A 16697-nucleotide genomic window follows, 5' to 3' on the forward strand; every position below is an offset into this window, starting at 1 on the left:
ACACAAATTATTGCATAGTTCTGGAGGTCACAAGTCAGACACAGTCTCAATAAGCTAAAATCTAGGTGGTGGCAGGGCTGCGTTCCTTCTGTAAACGCTGGGGGAGAATCCATTCCTTGCCTTTTCCAGTTCTAGAGTCTGCCTGTGTTCCTGGGCTCATGGCCCCTTCCTCCATCTTCAAAGCCAGCAGTGGCCAGTTGACTCTGTTACACTGCATCCCCCAGCACTCTTCTGCTTCCCGCTCCCATTTCTAAGGACCCTTGTGACGACACTGGGCCCACCTGGATAATCCAGAGTAATCTCCCAGTCCCAAGGTCAGCTGATGGCGCATGGGATTTTAAAATTCTCGATGGATACGTCAGAGCGTCTTCCGGAGACATGGGGCCAGTCGGCCTTCCCTCCAGAAGTTCCCCAATGGTCAGACACCCTGGATTCTCGTTTCCTACTGTCCTCTCCAGTTCCGTAGGCTGAACACGATTACAGTGTTGTTGCTGTGGCTGCGGTCATGCTGAGCCCTCCTTCCCACATTTGCTCACGTTGCCTCCTCTTCCAGGAAGACAAGGGCGTGTGCCACCCTACTTGTCACTTCCTTGTGCATCTGGTTATTAGTGGTTTGAATTTTCATGTATCAGATCCATCGATGTCTTCCATCGCTTTCCTTGATCAGTTTGCCCATTTCATTCACCCCAGCCAGCTCTGCAGCCTGTCAACCTCCAGGGTTCCAGAATCTACCTCTTTCCATTGAAACTGGGCCAGCCCACTGCTACTGTGGCACCCACTCACTCCTTCCATTCCTTGGGCTGTCTCTGGGCTGAAACTGGGCAAAGGCCTGGGGCAGGTGTCTTTCTTCCCCATTCCAGCTGCTCGGGTCCCCCTCATCTCATGTCATCCTCGTGATAACCTCAGGAGTCTTTCCTCCTCCCCACCTGGGTCTTCCTTCAGGCCCCTTTACCTTCTTTGGCCACTGCCCCTGGGTTAAGCCTACTTGGGGCCCAGACACACTCCACCACCCTCAGCCCCCAGAGGTGGCCCGGTGATTGGGAGAGCCAGCATTTGACCTGTGCAACTCTGGAAGCATCTGTGGGTGTAGCGTAAGGGCTAAAATTACGGCCCTTACAGCCCAAGGCCTCAGGATACAAAACACTCTTATCCAAGGTTACCAGGGATGGTGTTAAGGGCACCAGGTGGAGGGACCAGCGCCTGTGAAGGCCCAGAGGAAGATGGTGCTGCTGCGAGCCCGGAGCCCAGGACGGTGCCTGAGGAGGCCAGCAGGCTCAGAGGCAGCAGCCAGGTCAACATGGCACTTCTGTCTTCCATCCTTGGGATCTAGAAGCCCACAAAGCCCTCTGACCTGCAGAGCCAGCTGCTCACCCACCACTTGGTTGGGAGGCTGGGAAAGGTTCGTGAGGAGATGATCCACCAGGTGCAGAGTCTCCTTCCAGGCCTGTCAGTGAGAGGCAGTCATCAGAACTGGGAGAGATGAAGAAACCAACGCAACAGACAGAAGAGAGAGCCCAGTTGCGGACTCGCACACAAGCGCACACGACCTACACCAGAGAAAGCACTGCAGAGCTTGAGGAAGGAGGGGCTTTTCCATAAAAGTGATATCCACATGAGGAGCTAGGTGTGAAAGGCAAAACAATGAGGGCCTTTCATGGCAACACAGGCTACCTTTATGATCTCAAGGAGGAAGAGTTTTCCTGATCAGACTAACACGAAGCATAAAGGGAAAGCTTGATAAATTGTAGTGCCTCAGAGTTAGGAGTATCTGTTTATCAAACATAAACAGAGTGAAAGGCAAGCCACAGAGGGAGAAAATATGGCCAGCTAGCATCCAGAGTAAATAATCATTTCTACCAATCCATGAGAAAAGGCAGGCACCACGAGAAAATGGGGCAAGCCTTTCACAAAAGAGGAAATCCAGATGACGATATGCACATGAAAAGCTCATCATCATGAGTCATCATGGAAATGAAATGCAAAAATACTAGTAGACATTGACCAGGGGCCAGCCCGGTGGCGCATGCTCTGCTTCAGTGGCCGGGGGTTAAATGCGCGTGCTCTGCTTCAGTGGCCGGGGGTTCACAGGTTTGGATCCCAGGCGGGCACCGACGCACCGCTTGTCGAGCTATGCTGTGGTGGCTCCCCCTATACAGTGGAGGAAGATGGGCATGGATGTTAGCCCAGGGCCAGTCTTCCTCAGCAAAAGAGAGGAGGATTGGCAGATGTTAGCTCAGGGCCGATCTTCCTCACAAAAAAAAAAAAGAGAGAGAGAGACCAGAGCGAGTTCCCTTGCCCCCTCTACCACATAAAGACCCAGTGAGAAGACGGCCATTTATGAACCAGGAAGCGGATCCTCACCAGACACCAAATCTGCCAGCACCTTGATCTTGGACTTCAGTCTCCAGAACCATGAGAATAAATTTCTGTTGTTTATAAGCCACTGAGTCAATGGTATTCTGTTATAGCAGCCCAATCGGACTAAGACAACTAGCTAAGAATGTTTTGAAATAAGAGTAAGGAGAAGGAATTCTTTATCAGATATTAAAATTTATTACTAAGCTATGCCAATTAGACCATTGTGGGACAAGAAACAGAAAGATCAATTGAATGAAATAAGAATAAAATATGTGTGTGATGTATTGAATAATTCGAGTTTCTAGTCTAGGGAGGAATAAGAAAAGTAAACAATTATGTTTTAATCCTTGCAAATGTAATAGCAAAATATGTGAGTGCCCCCAAGCTGGCTGGTGCTTGGGGAGGCAGAGATTTGTATAAAGGGCTGGTGAACCTGTACACTTGTGGATCCACAGTGAGATATTTTTATAACATCCACGCCCCCTGATGTGACACCTGCAGCGACAGGGTTGGCTAAATAACTCATGGTCAAAGCTCCTCTCTCAGCTAGAGTGTCCTTGACCATAAGGTGAGAACACCACTACAGCCCACTCTGTGAGATGTGATGAGGAGACAGACCATCAAGGAAGAAGTACCAGCCTTGGCCTGGCCCCAAGGGAGCCCACGAGGGTTCTTGGGCAGTTTTGTTCCTGCTGTTGTCGACAATGATTGCTTCCAATGACACTTCAAGGTGGGGTGGACATGCTCACTCTGCAGATGAAGAAAGAGGCCCTCATTGACGTCCAGAACCAAGATGCCAATATCAGGGACAACAGGTTCCCCTCTGGGGGAACTTCCCTGTACTCTTCTGGTTTAATTCCCACAAACACCTTTCAAGGTGGGCACGCACAATGATCAGCCCCATTTTAAAATGAAGGAAACCATGCACATTAGGCAGATGGTTCTGGGGACTTGCCCCAGGCCACACCGCATGTAAATGGCCACCTCTCATGCCACACTGCAAGCTCTGGGCTCCAAAGACCTGGGATCGAGGCCCTGCAGCCCTCTCCCATGCATCCCCGGTATGTGGTATCCTGTTGATTGAGTGAATTTCTTCCACTCACATCCCAGATGCTAGCTTTGTCTGTTGGTAGGAAATGCGGTGACATAGCCTCTCTGGTCAGAGCCCCTTGAACTGGGCACACAGGAATGCAGTGTTCCTCATCAGAAGAATGGCCACAACCTGATACCCACTCACAGCACGGTACATGCAAGAGCAGTGGTCTATCGGCTTAGGCTGGTGGCTTGGCACAGGAGCCCACGGAAACCTGGAGAGCAGGCTCCAGCAGGTCTGGAGGAATGGTTACAATACACGGCAGGAGCACCTGGTCACACTGAGGGAAGCCAGCACCAGCCTCTGCTGCTTCATCCATGCAGCTCCCTTCCAGGCTGGTCTCTGATCCTAGAGAGTACAAGGGCCTTAAGGTAACAAAGACCTACTATGTGCAGGGCAAGAGGATGGGCCTTGAGGGGGGCCAGCCCAGCCTCTGCTGCTATGTGGCAGCTGTCAAATGATATTGGACCTACTGTGTGCACCAGGGGGCAGGGCTGGCCAGCCTGGGCCTCTGCTGCTATGTTCACACAGCTCCAGCTCCCTTCCTGACCAGGGCCTCTCCTAGAAGGAACAGGCATGTGAAACAACCTGAAGACCTACTGTGTGCAGGGGACAAGGACTGGACTGCAGTGGGCCAGGATCCCAGTCCAGTTGTGTGCACTGGTGTGTGGGGGATCAGAATTTGCCACCCCAAAATGTGTCTCTTTGGCTGGATTTTTTTTGTGTGAGGAAGATAAGCCCTGAGCGAACATCTGCTGCCAATCCTCCTCTTTTTGCTGAGGAAAACTGGCCCTGGGCTAACATCCGTGCCCATCTTCCTCCACTTTATATGTGGGACACTTGCCACAGCATGGCTTGATAAGCAGTGCATAGGTCCACACCCGGGATCTGAACCTGCAAACCCTGGGCCACAGAAGCAGAGTGCAGGAACTTAACCACTACACCATCAGGCTGGCCCCTGGCTTGATTATTTTTAAGAACTAAAGATGGAAAGAAACTTTGACCTTCACCCTAACTGCCTAAAAGAGTTTAAGATAGAAGACCTGTCCCCAGGACTAGCCATCACCATAGATAATTCTAGGTGTGGCAGGCAGGAAGACTTTTAGCAAGGCTCATTTTATCAAAAGATCACAGGGCCTGTGGCTTAGCGGTTCAGTGTGCGGTTAAGTGTGCGCGCTCCGCTACTGGCGGACCGGGTTCGGATCCGGGCATGAACTGACGCATTGCTTCTCCAGCCATGCTGAGGCCGTGTCCCACATACAGCAACTGGAAGGGTGTGCAACTATGACATACGGCTATCTGCTGGGGCTTTGGGGAAAAGAAAAGAGGATTGGCAATGGATGTTGGCTCAGAGCCGGTCTTCCTTGGCAAAAAGAGGAGGATTAGCACGGATGTTAGCTCAGGGCTGATATTCCTCACAAAAAAAAAAAATATATATATATATCTTTTTCAGGTCCCATTGTCTATAGATGACCCAGCAAACACTTATCAAACATTTGCTTTTCCATCTGCATGTGAATTGCCTTCCTCCCCTCTGAAGTCCCAAACCACTACCCCAACATGCTCCTTCCTCTTCAGCTGAAGATGGTGTTTCAGGTGATGGCTTTTCCCCTCTTGTCGAGTTACTCAGTTTCTCCCATGCACACATGTTATTAAACTTCGTTTGATTTTCTCCTGTTATTCTGTCTCACGTCAATTTAATTCTTAGACCAGCCAGAAGGACCTGGAGGGTAGAGGAATAGTCCTTTGTCCCCTACAGGTGATGTGAAGGGGCTGCGGTTTCACGGGGGACACACGGGGCTCCCTCGGCCTCACAAGTCAGAGAAACAGTAAGTGACAACAAGTATGACCACTTTGTGAAAGATAATCACAGGGATAGCCTGTGGCGCCAAGTATGCTGTGCTCAGGCTGCCGCCAGCGCCGACGGAAAGATTCTCACAGCGGGACCCGCACTAAAATGCCCAGGGACGCCGTGGGGCACCGTCTCCCCGCAGCAGCGCGCCCCGAACTCACCTGACCTCGGAGGCACAGCCAAGCGCGGACCGCTCCTGTGCACGCTGCCTCGCCCACAGCTCCCCCTATGCCCAAAGCGGCACCTCCAGACCCTGAGCCCGCGCGGACTACACTTCCCAGAGGCGTCCGCGTCGCTGGCCTTGCCTGCAGCTCCCACAATGCCGCAGAGGCACTTCCGGACCCTGAGCCCGCGCGGACGGACCTTCTCGGTGCTGGCACCCGCGCGCCCCTGCTTACAACACCCATAATGCCCAGGTAGCATATTCTGCCCTAGAGACAGCAAAGACTACGCTTCCTTGAGGCTTCACGTCCGCTGTTCCCCTTTCCCCTAGTCTACAGCTCCTACGATGACTGCACAACGAGCTCTGACACAGAATGGACTGCACTTCCCAGAGGTTTGGCGCCCGCTCATTCCTTTTACATCTCCACTGTGCACCAGGAACCACTTCCAGCCCCGAGACGGCACAGACTACACTCCCCCGAGGGCTCGGCACTCAGGGTTCCCCTAAGTGCTTTCTTCCTGCCCTGTCTCCAGTTCTCACAATGTTTAGGCAGCATTTAAAGCCCCTTACACAATGCAACCTACAATGCACAAAAACCAGCGCCTGCACGCCCCTGCCTACAACTCCCAGGATGCCCCGGAGGGCACTTCTGGCCCCTAAGACACTGCGGACTCCATTTTCCAGAGGCTTCTTCACCCGCTCCCCCTACCCCCACTTGCCCCAGGGCCCCCACTTGCCCCAGGGCGTTTGCACGTGCACTGTGCCAGGAACGCTCCTCTCCCAATTACTTCCTGTTCAGTCTTCTTGCCTCAGTCCAACACTCTCCGGCCCTTGTCAGATCGCCCATCATAGCACTTCTCCCTGCATCCTCCAGACCACATCCACATCCGCCAGCCCAGACCCGCCCTGTCAGGCCACAAAGATCCCACAGATGGAGTCAGCGCTCTCATCTCTCCACCCTGCAGGGGCTGGGAGGCTGCTGGCTCCTCCCACACCCGTAGCCTTGCCCAGACAGGGGACTCCTTGAGGCTAGGCCCTTGGTGAGGAGGCAGGGAGGACCCTGAAGTAAGGTTCCTGGAGGGCACTGGGCCCTGCACTCCTCCCTTGTTTCTCCATTGCCCCAGACATCTGTGTACATCCAAGTTTATTCTCACTCTGCTTCTGGACTCAGTGTCGTCCCACCCTGTGCAGCTGGGGATGAGACCCCATGCAGGGCTGGGGTGGAGGTGACACTGCAGGTGTGGCTGGTGGTCAGCGTTGGGCTCTGCCCCTTCGGATGTCCAGATGTGGAATGGCTAGTTAGAGTCTCCAGGTTCCGTCGCACACAGCCTGGTACGTGTCCCGCGTCAGCGGCCGGAAGGCCTGGGCCTGGTTGTCCAGCACGAACAGGGGGTCAGCAATGATGCCCACATTGAAGCCTTCACGTACCAACCGGGACTTCACCAGTTTGAATGTGCTCGTGATCTCTAGGGTGTCCTGCAGGGGCAGTGACCAACGGTGACTTCCCCGGCCTCGGTCTCCCTCTCCCACCCACCTACACCTGCCCCCCTGAGCTCACCTGGATACGGATGAAATGGGGGGCAGCGTAGGCAGGGAGCCAGGTGCGGATGTGCTGGTACAGCCTCTGCCCATCGAAGGTCTGGCGGGGGGCCAGCTGCACAGCAGCCATGCCCACTTTGCCCTCACACCCTGGAAAACACAGCGGTCACTCTCGGCTGACCTACCTCACAGGGCCCATGGCTGACCCTCTTGCCTGGCCCAGCTCTGCTCACTGGCTGTGCCCCAGCGGCGCCCCGACCTGTGAAATGGGTAGCAACCCTCCACCCATAAGGCTGCTGGAGGTCTAAAATGAGGTGAACCCTCCGCACCTGGCACAGACACACCGTAGACGTTCACCACCTGCAGGAAGTCCACAAGAGACAACACACCTTCCACCTCCCGCGTGGACACGTTCTCGCCCTTCCACCTGCGGGATTGGAGCCCGGCGCTAGCGGCCACGCCCCCGGCGAGAAGCCCCGCCTCCCGCGGGATCTTAGAGTCCGCACTGTCCAGCTCCGCCCCCTTCAGGATCCAGAAACCCCACTCCCTCTGGAATCCGGGAGTCCCGCCTCTCCACCCTGGCTCCCTCCAGGATCAGGAAGCCCGGGGGTCCCGCCTCCCAGCTCCGCCCCGGACCGGAAGGTGTCCCCGAGGCGGTCACGGAAGTAGAGGAAGCCTTCGCGGTCCATGGCCAGCACGTCCCCCGTATTATAGTAGATGTCGTTCCGGCGCCGCACGTTCCGCACCAACTTCCGTTCCGTCTGCTCGCGGGGCCCACGGTAGCCCAGGAAAGGCTGGCGGCCTAGCACCTGGGACAGCAGGAGCCCCGCCTCCCCTGGGGGCAGGAGCAGGAGCTGGGGTATTAACCACGGACAACAACCTCAGGAGCCCACCAGCCGCCGGCCGGAGAGTTCCAACAATGGTGGACTCTTCATCCCCCCCGCAACCTGCCAGAGAAGAGGCAGAGAGACCCCGAGATAGAGACAGGGAGACCCAGAAATGGGAGACAGAGGCAGGGAGACAGAAAATGAGAGACAGGAGAGAAGGTGGCAGCGGGGAGCCCCTAGAAATAGGGAAAGGATAACAGGGATGCACGAGGGACACAGACATGGTGGTGGAAGGAGAGATGCCCAGTACCTTGCAAGGCCCCAGGAAAGAAGACCCTAGAAGGTACAGGACAAGAGACTGATGCCTGGGAGGACGTGGCTTCCACAGAAAGCTGGAGAAAATGGACACCCCGAGACCCAGCAGAGCAAGAGATGGAGGCAGGGGAGCTGGGCAGAGCTGAGAAGCTGAGGGTCCCAGGCGGTGATCAGATAGACGGGGACTCAGGGTATGGGTGAGGGCTGCAGACACCACCACTGGGCACCGACTTCAAGGCTTTGGGCCACGTGTCTACCAGAGAGGAAACTGAGGGTCCTCCCCACTTCCCACACCCAGGGAAGGTTCTCCAACCACCAAACCTGGCCCCACAGGGATGCAGAAGCCGCCACTGTCCCTCACGGGCTCCTCGGCCTCCACGTTGAACTGTACCAGCTCGAAGGGGGACAGCATCTGAATGGAGGGTGGGGAGGTGTTAGCAGAGGTCCTGTGGGCTCAGCCTCAGTCAGGGCCACTGTCACACCCAACCCACTCACTCGAAGGAGGCAGCTTGTCTTGCCCAGGGCCCCACAGCGCCCTGGATAGTTGAGGAAGCCAATGTTGCCTTCTGTGGAGCCGTAGGCTTCCACGATCCGAATGGGGCCAAAGCGCTGCTGGAAGGTCTCCCACACATCTGCCTGGAGTCCATTGCCCATGGCCAGGCGGACTGTGTGTGTCCGGTCCTCTGGTTGCTGCAGGTACATCCCAAGAAAGGTGAGGAGAAACCCTTACCTGGGGGGGCTATCTTGGGTCCTTACCTGAGGAGTTACCTGCGAGGTGAGGGGGGCCTATACCTAGGGGATCTACCCGAGGTTCTTTTTTTTTTTTTGTGAGGAAGATCGGCCCTGAGCTAACATCCATACCAATCCTCCTCTTTTTGCTGAGGAAGACCAGCCCTGAGCTAACATCTATTGCCAATCCTCCTCCTTTTTTTCCCCCAAATCCCCAGTAGATAGTTCTGTGTCATAGTTGCACATCCTTCTAGTTGCTGTATGTGGGACGCTGCCTCAGCATGGCCAGATAAGCGGTGCATCGGTGCGCACCCGAGATCCGAACCCAGGCTGCCAGTAGCGGATTGCGCGTACTTAACCGCTAAGCCACGGGGCCGGCCCCTACCCGAGGTTCTTATTTGAGAGTAGTTACCTAGAGTCTGTATTGGGAGGGTTACCTGCAGGGGAGTTACCTGGGGGCCTTATCTGGAGGGATACCTAAGGGTGACTGGAGGCCTCATCTGGGGTCTTACCGAGGGGAAATATCTGGGGTCTTATATAGGGGTAAATACGTGAAACTTTTACCTGGGGGGGTTACCTGGAGGCCCTATCTGGAGGGGTTACTAGGGGCCTTTACCTGGAGGTAACCTGGGGAGTGACTTGAAGCTTCATCTTGGGGAGTTACCTGGGGGCCTACTTGGGGGTAGTTACCTGGAGCTTTTCCCTGAGGGGTTACCTAGAGGCCTTATCTGGAGGAATACATGGGGACCTTGCCTGGATATAGTCACCAGGGGTCCACACCTCATTGCTCTGTAAGGATGAGGTCTGCTCACAACTAGTGAGTTTGCCCTGAGCCATACCCTGTTGTAGGCACTTTACGTGTTTAATTCTCACAGCACCCCCTGAGCTAGTACCCCTGTTTTCCAAATGAGGACACTGTGGCTGAGGGAGGTGAAATCTCCTGCCCAAGGTAGTACAGCTGATCGTCAAAGGAGCCATGATTGGAAACCTTGTGTGGGACTCATAATCTGTGGCTCTTGCCTGAGTCCTGTACCTGAGTCTACCTGAGACCTTTACCTGGGATGATGTCTGGGATTTCATACCTGGGGTGTTCACCATGGAGCCCTAATCTTACCACCTCACCTGGGGAGTGTTACACAGGTACCGCAGGACCTCGCCCACATAATGGATCACAGTCACACCATGCTGCCGGCAGTCGTCCCAGAAGCCAGAGGCAGAGAACTTAGGGGCCAGGACACAGGTCACTCCTGGGAGGGAAGAGAGGAAAGGGTTTTAGGTCATGCTTCCAAACCTATGGAGAAGCTGCTTTGATCACCTGACGGTGGCCCCCGAAGCACAGGGTGATACTGGGCTCATCTCTGTGTCCCTAGCCCAGCCAGGACTGCCCCCCTGAGAAGAGCATAGGTGGATCTGGGGTCAAATCTTGTCTCCAGAATGTGTGGAAAGCTCGGTGCCTGGTACAAAGTGAGCACTGCTAAACGAGGGCTGTGAATATTAATCATTCTTGATTATGATAAATGTTTTATGAATGTCTAGCTGGGCAGATGGATAGGTGGGTGATAGAAAAGTGGATGAATGGATGGATGTGTGGACAGATTTTTAGGACCCCTTCTCCCTGGTCTAACAGCCAAACTAGCAAGCAAACTGCATAGGCTTTAAGTCAGTACAATAAAAATCTACACTGTCCTGTGAAGCAGCCATGCTGGCCATCTTCAGCCTGTGTCAAATGACCTTGCAACCCCTCGTCTCATGACTGAAGACACCAGCTGGAGACATCAGCAACAGGAAAGGATAAAGGGTACTCGCTCCTACATCCACAGTTGCATTTCTTGGAGATTGAGGGAATAATTAACAACCCTGGTTTTTGCCTCCCTCCACACGTAGATAATGTCAGCATCTCTGAACTCGTTTGATATATAACCAAGGAATTCTTGCTTAAACATAAGCAAGAATTTTAACGTTTAACTCAGAGAAAAAGCAGATGTATCATATCCCTTTTTTTTTTTTGTGAGGAAGATCAGCCCTGTGCTAACATCTACCAATCCTCCTCTTTTTTTGCTGAGGAAGACTGGCCCTGGGCTAACATCCGTGCCCATCTTCCTCCACTTTATATGGGACGCCGCCTCAGCATGGCCTGCCAAGCGGTGCGTTGGTGCGTGCCTGGGATCCAAACCGGCGAACCCCAGGCCGCTGCAGCAGAGCGCGCACACTTAACTGCTTGCGCCACCAGGCCGGCCCCCATATCCCTTTTTGATATATATGAAATCTAGCTGTAAGTTTCTTTTCTTTTCCTCTTCCCTACATGTGCACTATTTTGTGAAAGAGACATAAGCTGCACTTAAACTCACACACCTTGGAGCAGTTCCTCAGAATACTCTGTTGGACTGTTTCCTGGGATTTGAATTCCTCACCTTGATTATCAAATGGACTCTTTTAATTAACCTTTACCCAGACTCTTTATTTCAGTTGACAAATGGATGGATGGATGTATAGATGTTTTGAAGGATGGACACATGGATTAATAAATTTTAGGGGCCACTACATTACTCCAGGAGAGTGATCCTTCCTTTTCTGATCACCTCCTCTGGAGCTGGCTCTGTGGAAGGCACTCTCCCTACCTCAGCCCTAATCCTCAACAAAGCCCTGCAAGCCAAATATCAACATCCTTGCACCCAGGGGATAACTGCTCATGTGCTTGGTGAGGCAGCAAGTGTGTGTCTTCTTTGAGGCTATATTTTTGGCAGAGAGGTAAAAGATAAAGCTGTCTCTGTGAAAATGGATGCCGGTCCTTGAAAGCGACAGCTTTGTTTGCAACCCCTAATGAAATGCCTGATTCAGGAAAGGTCTTCAAGAGCTGGTAAAACCAAGGGGAAGGTTGATAGGGAGTTTTCTTATTAAAGCTCCTCAATTCATCTTAGCGTCTCTGAGGTAGGATAACAGTTATGAGCTGCCTCCAGTGTGAGGAATTAGGAAGCACAATGCACAATTCAAGAATAACTGAACGGAATCTAACAACATCTCTAAGGGAATTTCCAGTCTAATGGAGTGCGGGGGAAAGAGGAGCACAGACAAAACAAGCAAGTACAATGAGGATACTTTAACTGTAAAAAGACAATTAGACAACTGGGGAAATTTCAACATGAAGTGTGCAGCAGATGATATTAAAGAGTTACTGTTGGGGCCTGCCCCGTGGTGTAGAGGTTAAGTGTGCGCGCTCTGCTGTTGGTGGCCTGGGTTTGGATCCCGGGTGCGCACCGAGGCACCACTTGTCAGGCCATGCTGTGGTGGTGTCCCATATAAAGTGGAGGAAGATGGGCACGGATGTTAGCCCAGGGCCAGTCTTTCTCAGCAAAAAGAGGAGGATTGGCATGGATGTTAGCTCAGGGCTGATATTCCTCACAAAAAAAAAAAAAAAAAGAGTTACTGTTAATTTAATGAGATGTGATAATCACTATGGCTTACAGGTTTTTTTTTTTTCCTGAGGAAGATCAGCCCCAAGCTAACATCTATTGCCAATCCTCCTTTTTTTTTTTTTTTCCCACCAAAGCCCCAGTAGACAGTTGTATGTCATAGTTGCACATCCTTCTAGTTGCTGTATGTGGGACGCGGCCTCAGCATGGCCGGAGAAGCGGTGCATAGTTGCGCGCCCGGGATCTGAACCCGGGCCACCAGCAGTGGAGCGTGCACATTTAACCGCTAAGCCACGGGGCTGGCCCTACAGGTTTTTAAGTCCTTATATGTTAGAAATACATACTGCAATATTTACAAGCCAAAAGATGCAGTGTCTAGGATTTGCTCTAAAATAATCCAGAAAGAAATGAAATTGGCAACACATTAACAGTTGTTGAGGCTGGGTGAGGATATGTGAGATATCATCAAACTATTTGCTCTTCTTTTTTGTATGTCTGAAATTGTCCATGATAAAAAAAATTTCTAATGAGATCTGAGCGTAAAAGAGACAAGCGGAAGCAGGGGGGAGGTGACAAATGAAACAGGACAGCAAAACACTTGATGGGTGGCTGAAGCTGGGTGATGGGTACATGAGACTTCATGTAGAAAAATTTATAAATTTTTATGTTTCACAATTTTCATGATAAAATTTTAAAAAAAACAAAACAGACTGTGGAGAGGTCGGTCTGCATTCCTAGTCAGGTGTCCAGGGAGGCAGCCCGATGGAATGCTTGGTGAGCGTTCCCTCACTGGCTCCTCCTCAAATGAGAGTTGATAAGAGTGAACAGCACTCATGTCAGCGCTTGTCATCTCCTGACCACAGCACAGCCATTAGGGACCATCTGGGTGTCCAAGCCTCTGTCCAGGTAGCCCTGGGGCTCGCTACTGTGTGTCCCTTGTCAAAGCAAAGTTCCCAGGGTGCTGGGTAACCTATGGGACCTTGTCACCCTGACAGCCCCACTCTGACATCCAGTCTGGAGGTCCCGTGGATTGGAGGGGTCCTTAGGGAAGGGCTTACCGAGCTCCAGGCAGCCGAGGACCCCAACGACAAGCCCCATCACGTGGTACAGAGGCAAGACTGTGTACACAACATCGTCATCTCTAACCCCAGACAAGGACAGCATTCTGCACATCTGCAGCAGCCGCTCATGTGTGAGGATGGCTGGCTTTGGGAGCCCTAGAGGACAAAAGAGTGGGAAGGGTGGGGTGGTGAGAGGACAGCACAAGAGGGGTCAGCATGCAGGGGTGGGTCTCCACGGTTGGGGTTTGAGGCTCTCAGAAGGTGGTCAAGTATGGGGATTTGTGGGTGGGTTCAGAAGGACAAATTGGATTTGGAATCAGTGAGGGTTTCGGTGCTGTTTACTGGGCACAGGCAGGATTCACATTGGGGGTCAGAATTCAGGTCAGGTGTCACAATCAAAAGGCAGGGTTTCAGAGGTCAAGTTTGAGGCACAGGTCAGGCTTGGGGTCAGGTCAGCATGAGAGTTCAGAGGTCTAGGGCTGCCAGGCGCCCTCACCGGTAGTCCCCGAGGTGTAGATGAACACGGCAGGGCTTCGTGGTGTGATCTCAGCACGCAGGTCAGCGGGCACGGGGTCTGGCGGTGCCTCCTCAAGCGCGGCCCCCAGAGCCCCCAGGCCCCCCGTGGGGGAGGAGCAGCTGAGGTAGAGGCAGCGGATATTCTCTGCCTGCAGCCTGGGAAGGACCTCCTCCAGGTTCTCCCGGAGGTCTGCAGGGATGGGTCAGAGGAGAAACTGAGGCAGGGCCCACCTTCGAGGTCACAAGGCGGGCTAACCCGAGACCCAGCGACGGAGGAGAGGAGCCCAAGGCCAGCCACAGAGGAAGCAGCCAGCAGAGAAAAGCTCCGTTCCTCTGTCAAGAACTCAAAGTTAGTATTTTTGGCAAGAAGGAATGAAATGGCCATGGTGAAAGACAAAACAAAAAATGCTGGTGCCCTCAGAATTACTTTCCAGCAATTAAGTGTTGCCTCTAATTGCCTGTGGGGGTGAGTGGGAGTAAGGAGCTCCTTGCCCAGCCCCCTGCCAGGACCCTGGGACCAGTAATCCTCTACGTCCATCCCCTGCTCCTGTCCCCAGCCCCTTCCATCCCCCGCCGGCAACTGGGGTTCTCACCTGGGTCCACCACCAGCACCCGAGCCCCAGAGCTCAGCACCGAGTGCACCAGGGGTGCCCCCCTGCCGTGCGGATTGATCCAGGCCACCGGGAAGCCCAGCTTGGCCAGGCCCAGCCACAGACCCAGGGCAGGAATGGCCTGGGAGGGCAGCACAAGGAAGGCAACAGGCTCCTGGGCACGCAGGTCCTCGGAGCTGCCGAGCTCGGCCTTCAGGGCCCACGCCGCACGGCAGGCTTGGGAATCCAGCTCCCCGAAGGTGACCGAGCGGCCCCCCGGCCCTGTCCACACCAAGGCCACACGGCCTGGCTGTGCTCGTGCCCGCCGCTCAAAGGCATCCACGAAGGTGTCGGGCGGCCGGCGGTTCAAGCGCACCCTGGTGTCCAGGCTCAGGCGGAGGATCCTGATGATAAAGGCCACATCGGTGGGCAGCCAGCGCAGCCCGGGAGGCAGCTGTGCGGGCAGCAAGGCCAGTGTGAGGGCCGCGGTCCCCAGACTCAGCCAATGGGGCATCTGGGGGCCAAGCCAGGGCCAAGCCAGCAGGGCCAGGCCAAGGAGCACACAGCAGGTGGAGTCCCCTAGGAGCCAGCGCAGTGCCAGGGCCACGGCTGAAGGCCATACTGGCTGCCCCAGGCATGGAAGCAGGAACAGCAGCAACAGCAAGAAGGCCAGTCGCAGCCTGACGTCCATTGCACCTGCTTCGTCCTCAGAGAAACGTCCACGGAATGCTCACCTCTTCCCTCGGGTGACTTGGCCTCAATCTCTGGCCTCCCAAGGCAGCCTATCAGCCCTGACCGCCCGGGGTGGCCAGGGGCTCTTGACAGTGGTGCTCCGGCCCCAGGACTCCGCCCCTAGCCCTTCTTAACCCCACCTGTGTGTTTCACTCTGCCTGGTTCTCTGCGTGGCTCCGGCCCCTTGGCCTCTGCCGCCACTGGCTGTGGGCCAGGCACTTGGGAAACAGGCAGAAATCCCTGCTTTCAGCAAACTGACGTTCCAATCATGCCAAATGGAAAACCAGCAGGATAGCAAGGGAAATCTGCTGCAAGCACTCCTGTCGCCGGGTCCAAGACACTGGCTGGCCAGCCACCCAGTGGGCAGCCCAAGGGTCCAGCTGCCACTCCCCCCATCCCCCAGTCCCCTACTTGCCAGCTAGGGCAGGTATCCTGAGGCTCAGATACCTTCATGGCAGCTTCTCCTCAAAGACCCTCTGGGCCCCCCAAAAGTAAAGTGCTCAACCATCACGCCCACTAGAAAGGGGAGGGGAAGTTTGAAGTCCAAATGGCCTTGCGAGTCTGGCTGGAAGACTCAGGAGAAGGGCCTCGAAATCTGCATCTTAGCAGCAGCTGGGATTGTGGCCAAGGGGTGCCCACACATGGCCTCCCTCTCAGACACCCACCTCAGATGGAGCTGGCCTGTACCCCTCCCCACAGGACCGAGGGCTCTAGGAAGGTCAAGCACCAGTCATATGTGCACCCCATTCCCAACCAGAAAACAGAGGCATGAGATGAAGCAGATCGTCCCTGCTCAAAGGAGCCCGGGGTGGGGGTGGGGTGCTGCCCAGAGGAGCCCAGGGTGGGGGCGGGGTGCTGCCCAGGGACGGGGGTGCGGACCCGACGCCCACAGCCAGCCTGTGATGGTGAGGAACACACAGGTCCAGGAGCTCACAGCTTCCGGGTTTGGGCTCCATGGCCCACAGTTCTTTATTACAGAGCGGGGGTCCCAAAGCCCGGCCCCAGTCCATGAGGGGTCCACCTGAGCCTCCTTAGGAGCCAGATGGAGGGCCAGCTTGGAGATGGGAGCCAGGGATCTCGCCCAGCCTGACACTGGGACAGAAGAGCAACCTTAGACCCTAACCCACTAATGGGAGGGGGCGGGGGGGCGAGCCTAAGTCCAAGCCACAATCATGTGCCTGGCTCCCAGGATCTGAGCGTCCAGTTCAGGCTAGAGATGATCCAGTTCTCAGAGGGGGTCGGGGCCTGACCATCCCCAGCCACAGCCCGCCACCACCGGGAGGGTCTGAGTATGCGGGAGGAGAGGAGTAAGGCGGCCTGGGCCACTGGTCAGGTCTGGAGAAATAGGTGGAAGCAGGGGGAGGGCCTGCGCTCAGGGGAAAGCATAGGCTGGTAACAGGAACGTGGTCGAGGCACCGCGGCGGGTGTGACTCCGCTGGGCAGGGACGTTACCAGTCCTGCAGTGGGAGTGGCCTAGCCCCACCGATGTCCCAGACCCCACGGTGGGTGTGG

General features: G+C 54.7%; 1 protein-coding gene across 1 annotated transcript; it reads right to left on the reverse strand.

Annotated features, from left to right (window-relative positions):
• Positions 1–6197: 6197 nt before the first annotated feature.
• On the reverse strand, positions 6198–16692 carry SLC27A5 (solute carrier family 27 member 5). The gene is made up of 10 exons (XM_058530636.1): positions 14457–16692; positions 13844–14053; positions 13345–13503; positions 9999–10123; positions 8643–8837; positions 8469–8559; positions 7642–7840; positions 7335–7432; positions 7025–7155; positions 6198–6942 (listed from the first exon to the last, which is right to left on the reverse strand). Exons 1-10 carry the CDS (start codon positions 15142–15144, stop codon positions 6766–6768), a joined length of 2073 nt encoding a protein of 690 aa, XP_058386619.1. The 5' UTR covers positions 15145–16692; the 3' UTR covers positions 6198–6765.
• Positions 16693–16697: the final 5 nt, after the last annotated feature.

This window comes from Diceros bicornis, chromosome 34 (genome assembly GCF_020826845.1).
Source record: "Diceros bicornis minor isolate mBicDic1 chromosome 34, mDicBic1.mat.cur, whole genome shotgun sequence".
In the NCBI taxonomy this organism is placed as follows: Eukaryota; Metazoa; Chordata; class Mammalia; order Perissodactyla; family Rhinocerotidae; genus Diceros; species Diceros bicornis.

Bases quoted from the DNA above. Each gene is read 5' to 3' on its own strand.
- SLC27A5 (XM_058530636.1), bottom strand. From the start codon at position 15,144: ATGGACGTCAGGCTGCGACTGGCCTTCTTGCTGTTGCTGCTGTTCCTG. The intron at 14,054-14,456 runs GTGAGAACCCCA...CCATCCCTGCAG, and splicing joins GGTGCTGGTGGTGGACCCAG to ACCTCCGGGAGAACCTGGAG. The intron at 10,124-13,344 runs GTAAGCCCTTCC...CTTCCCTCCCAG, and splicing joins CCTCGGCTGCCTGGAGCTCG to GAGTGACCTGTGTCCTGGCC.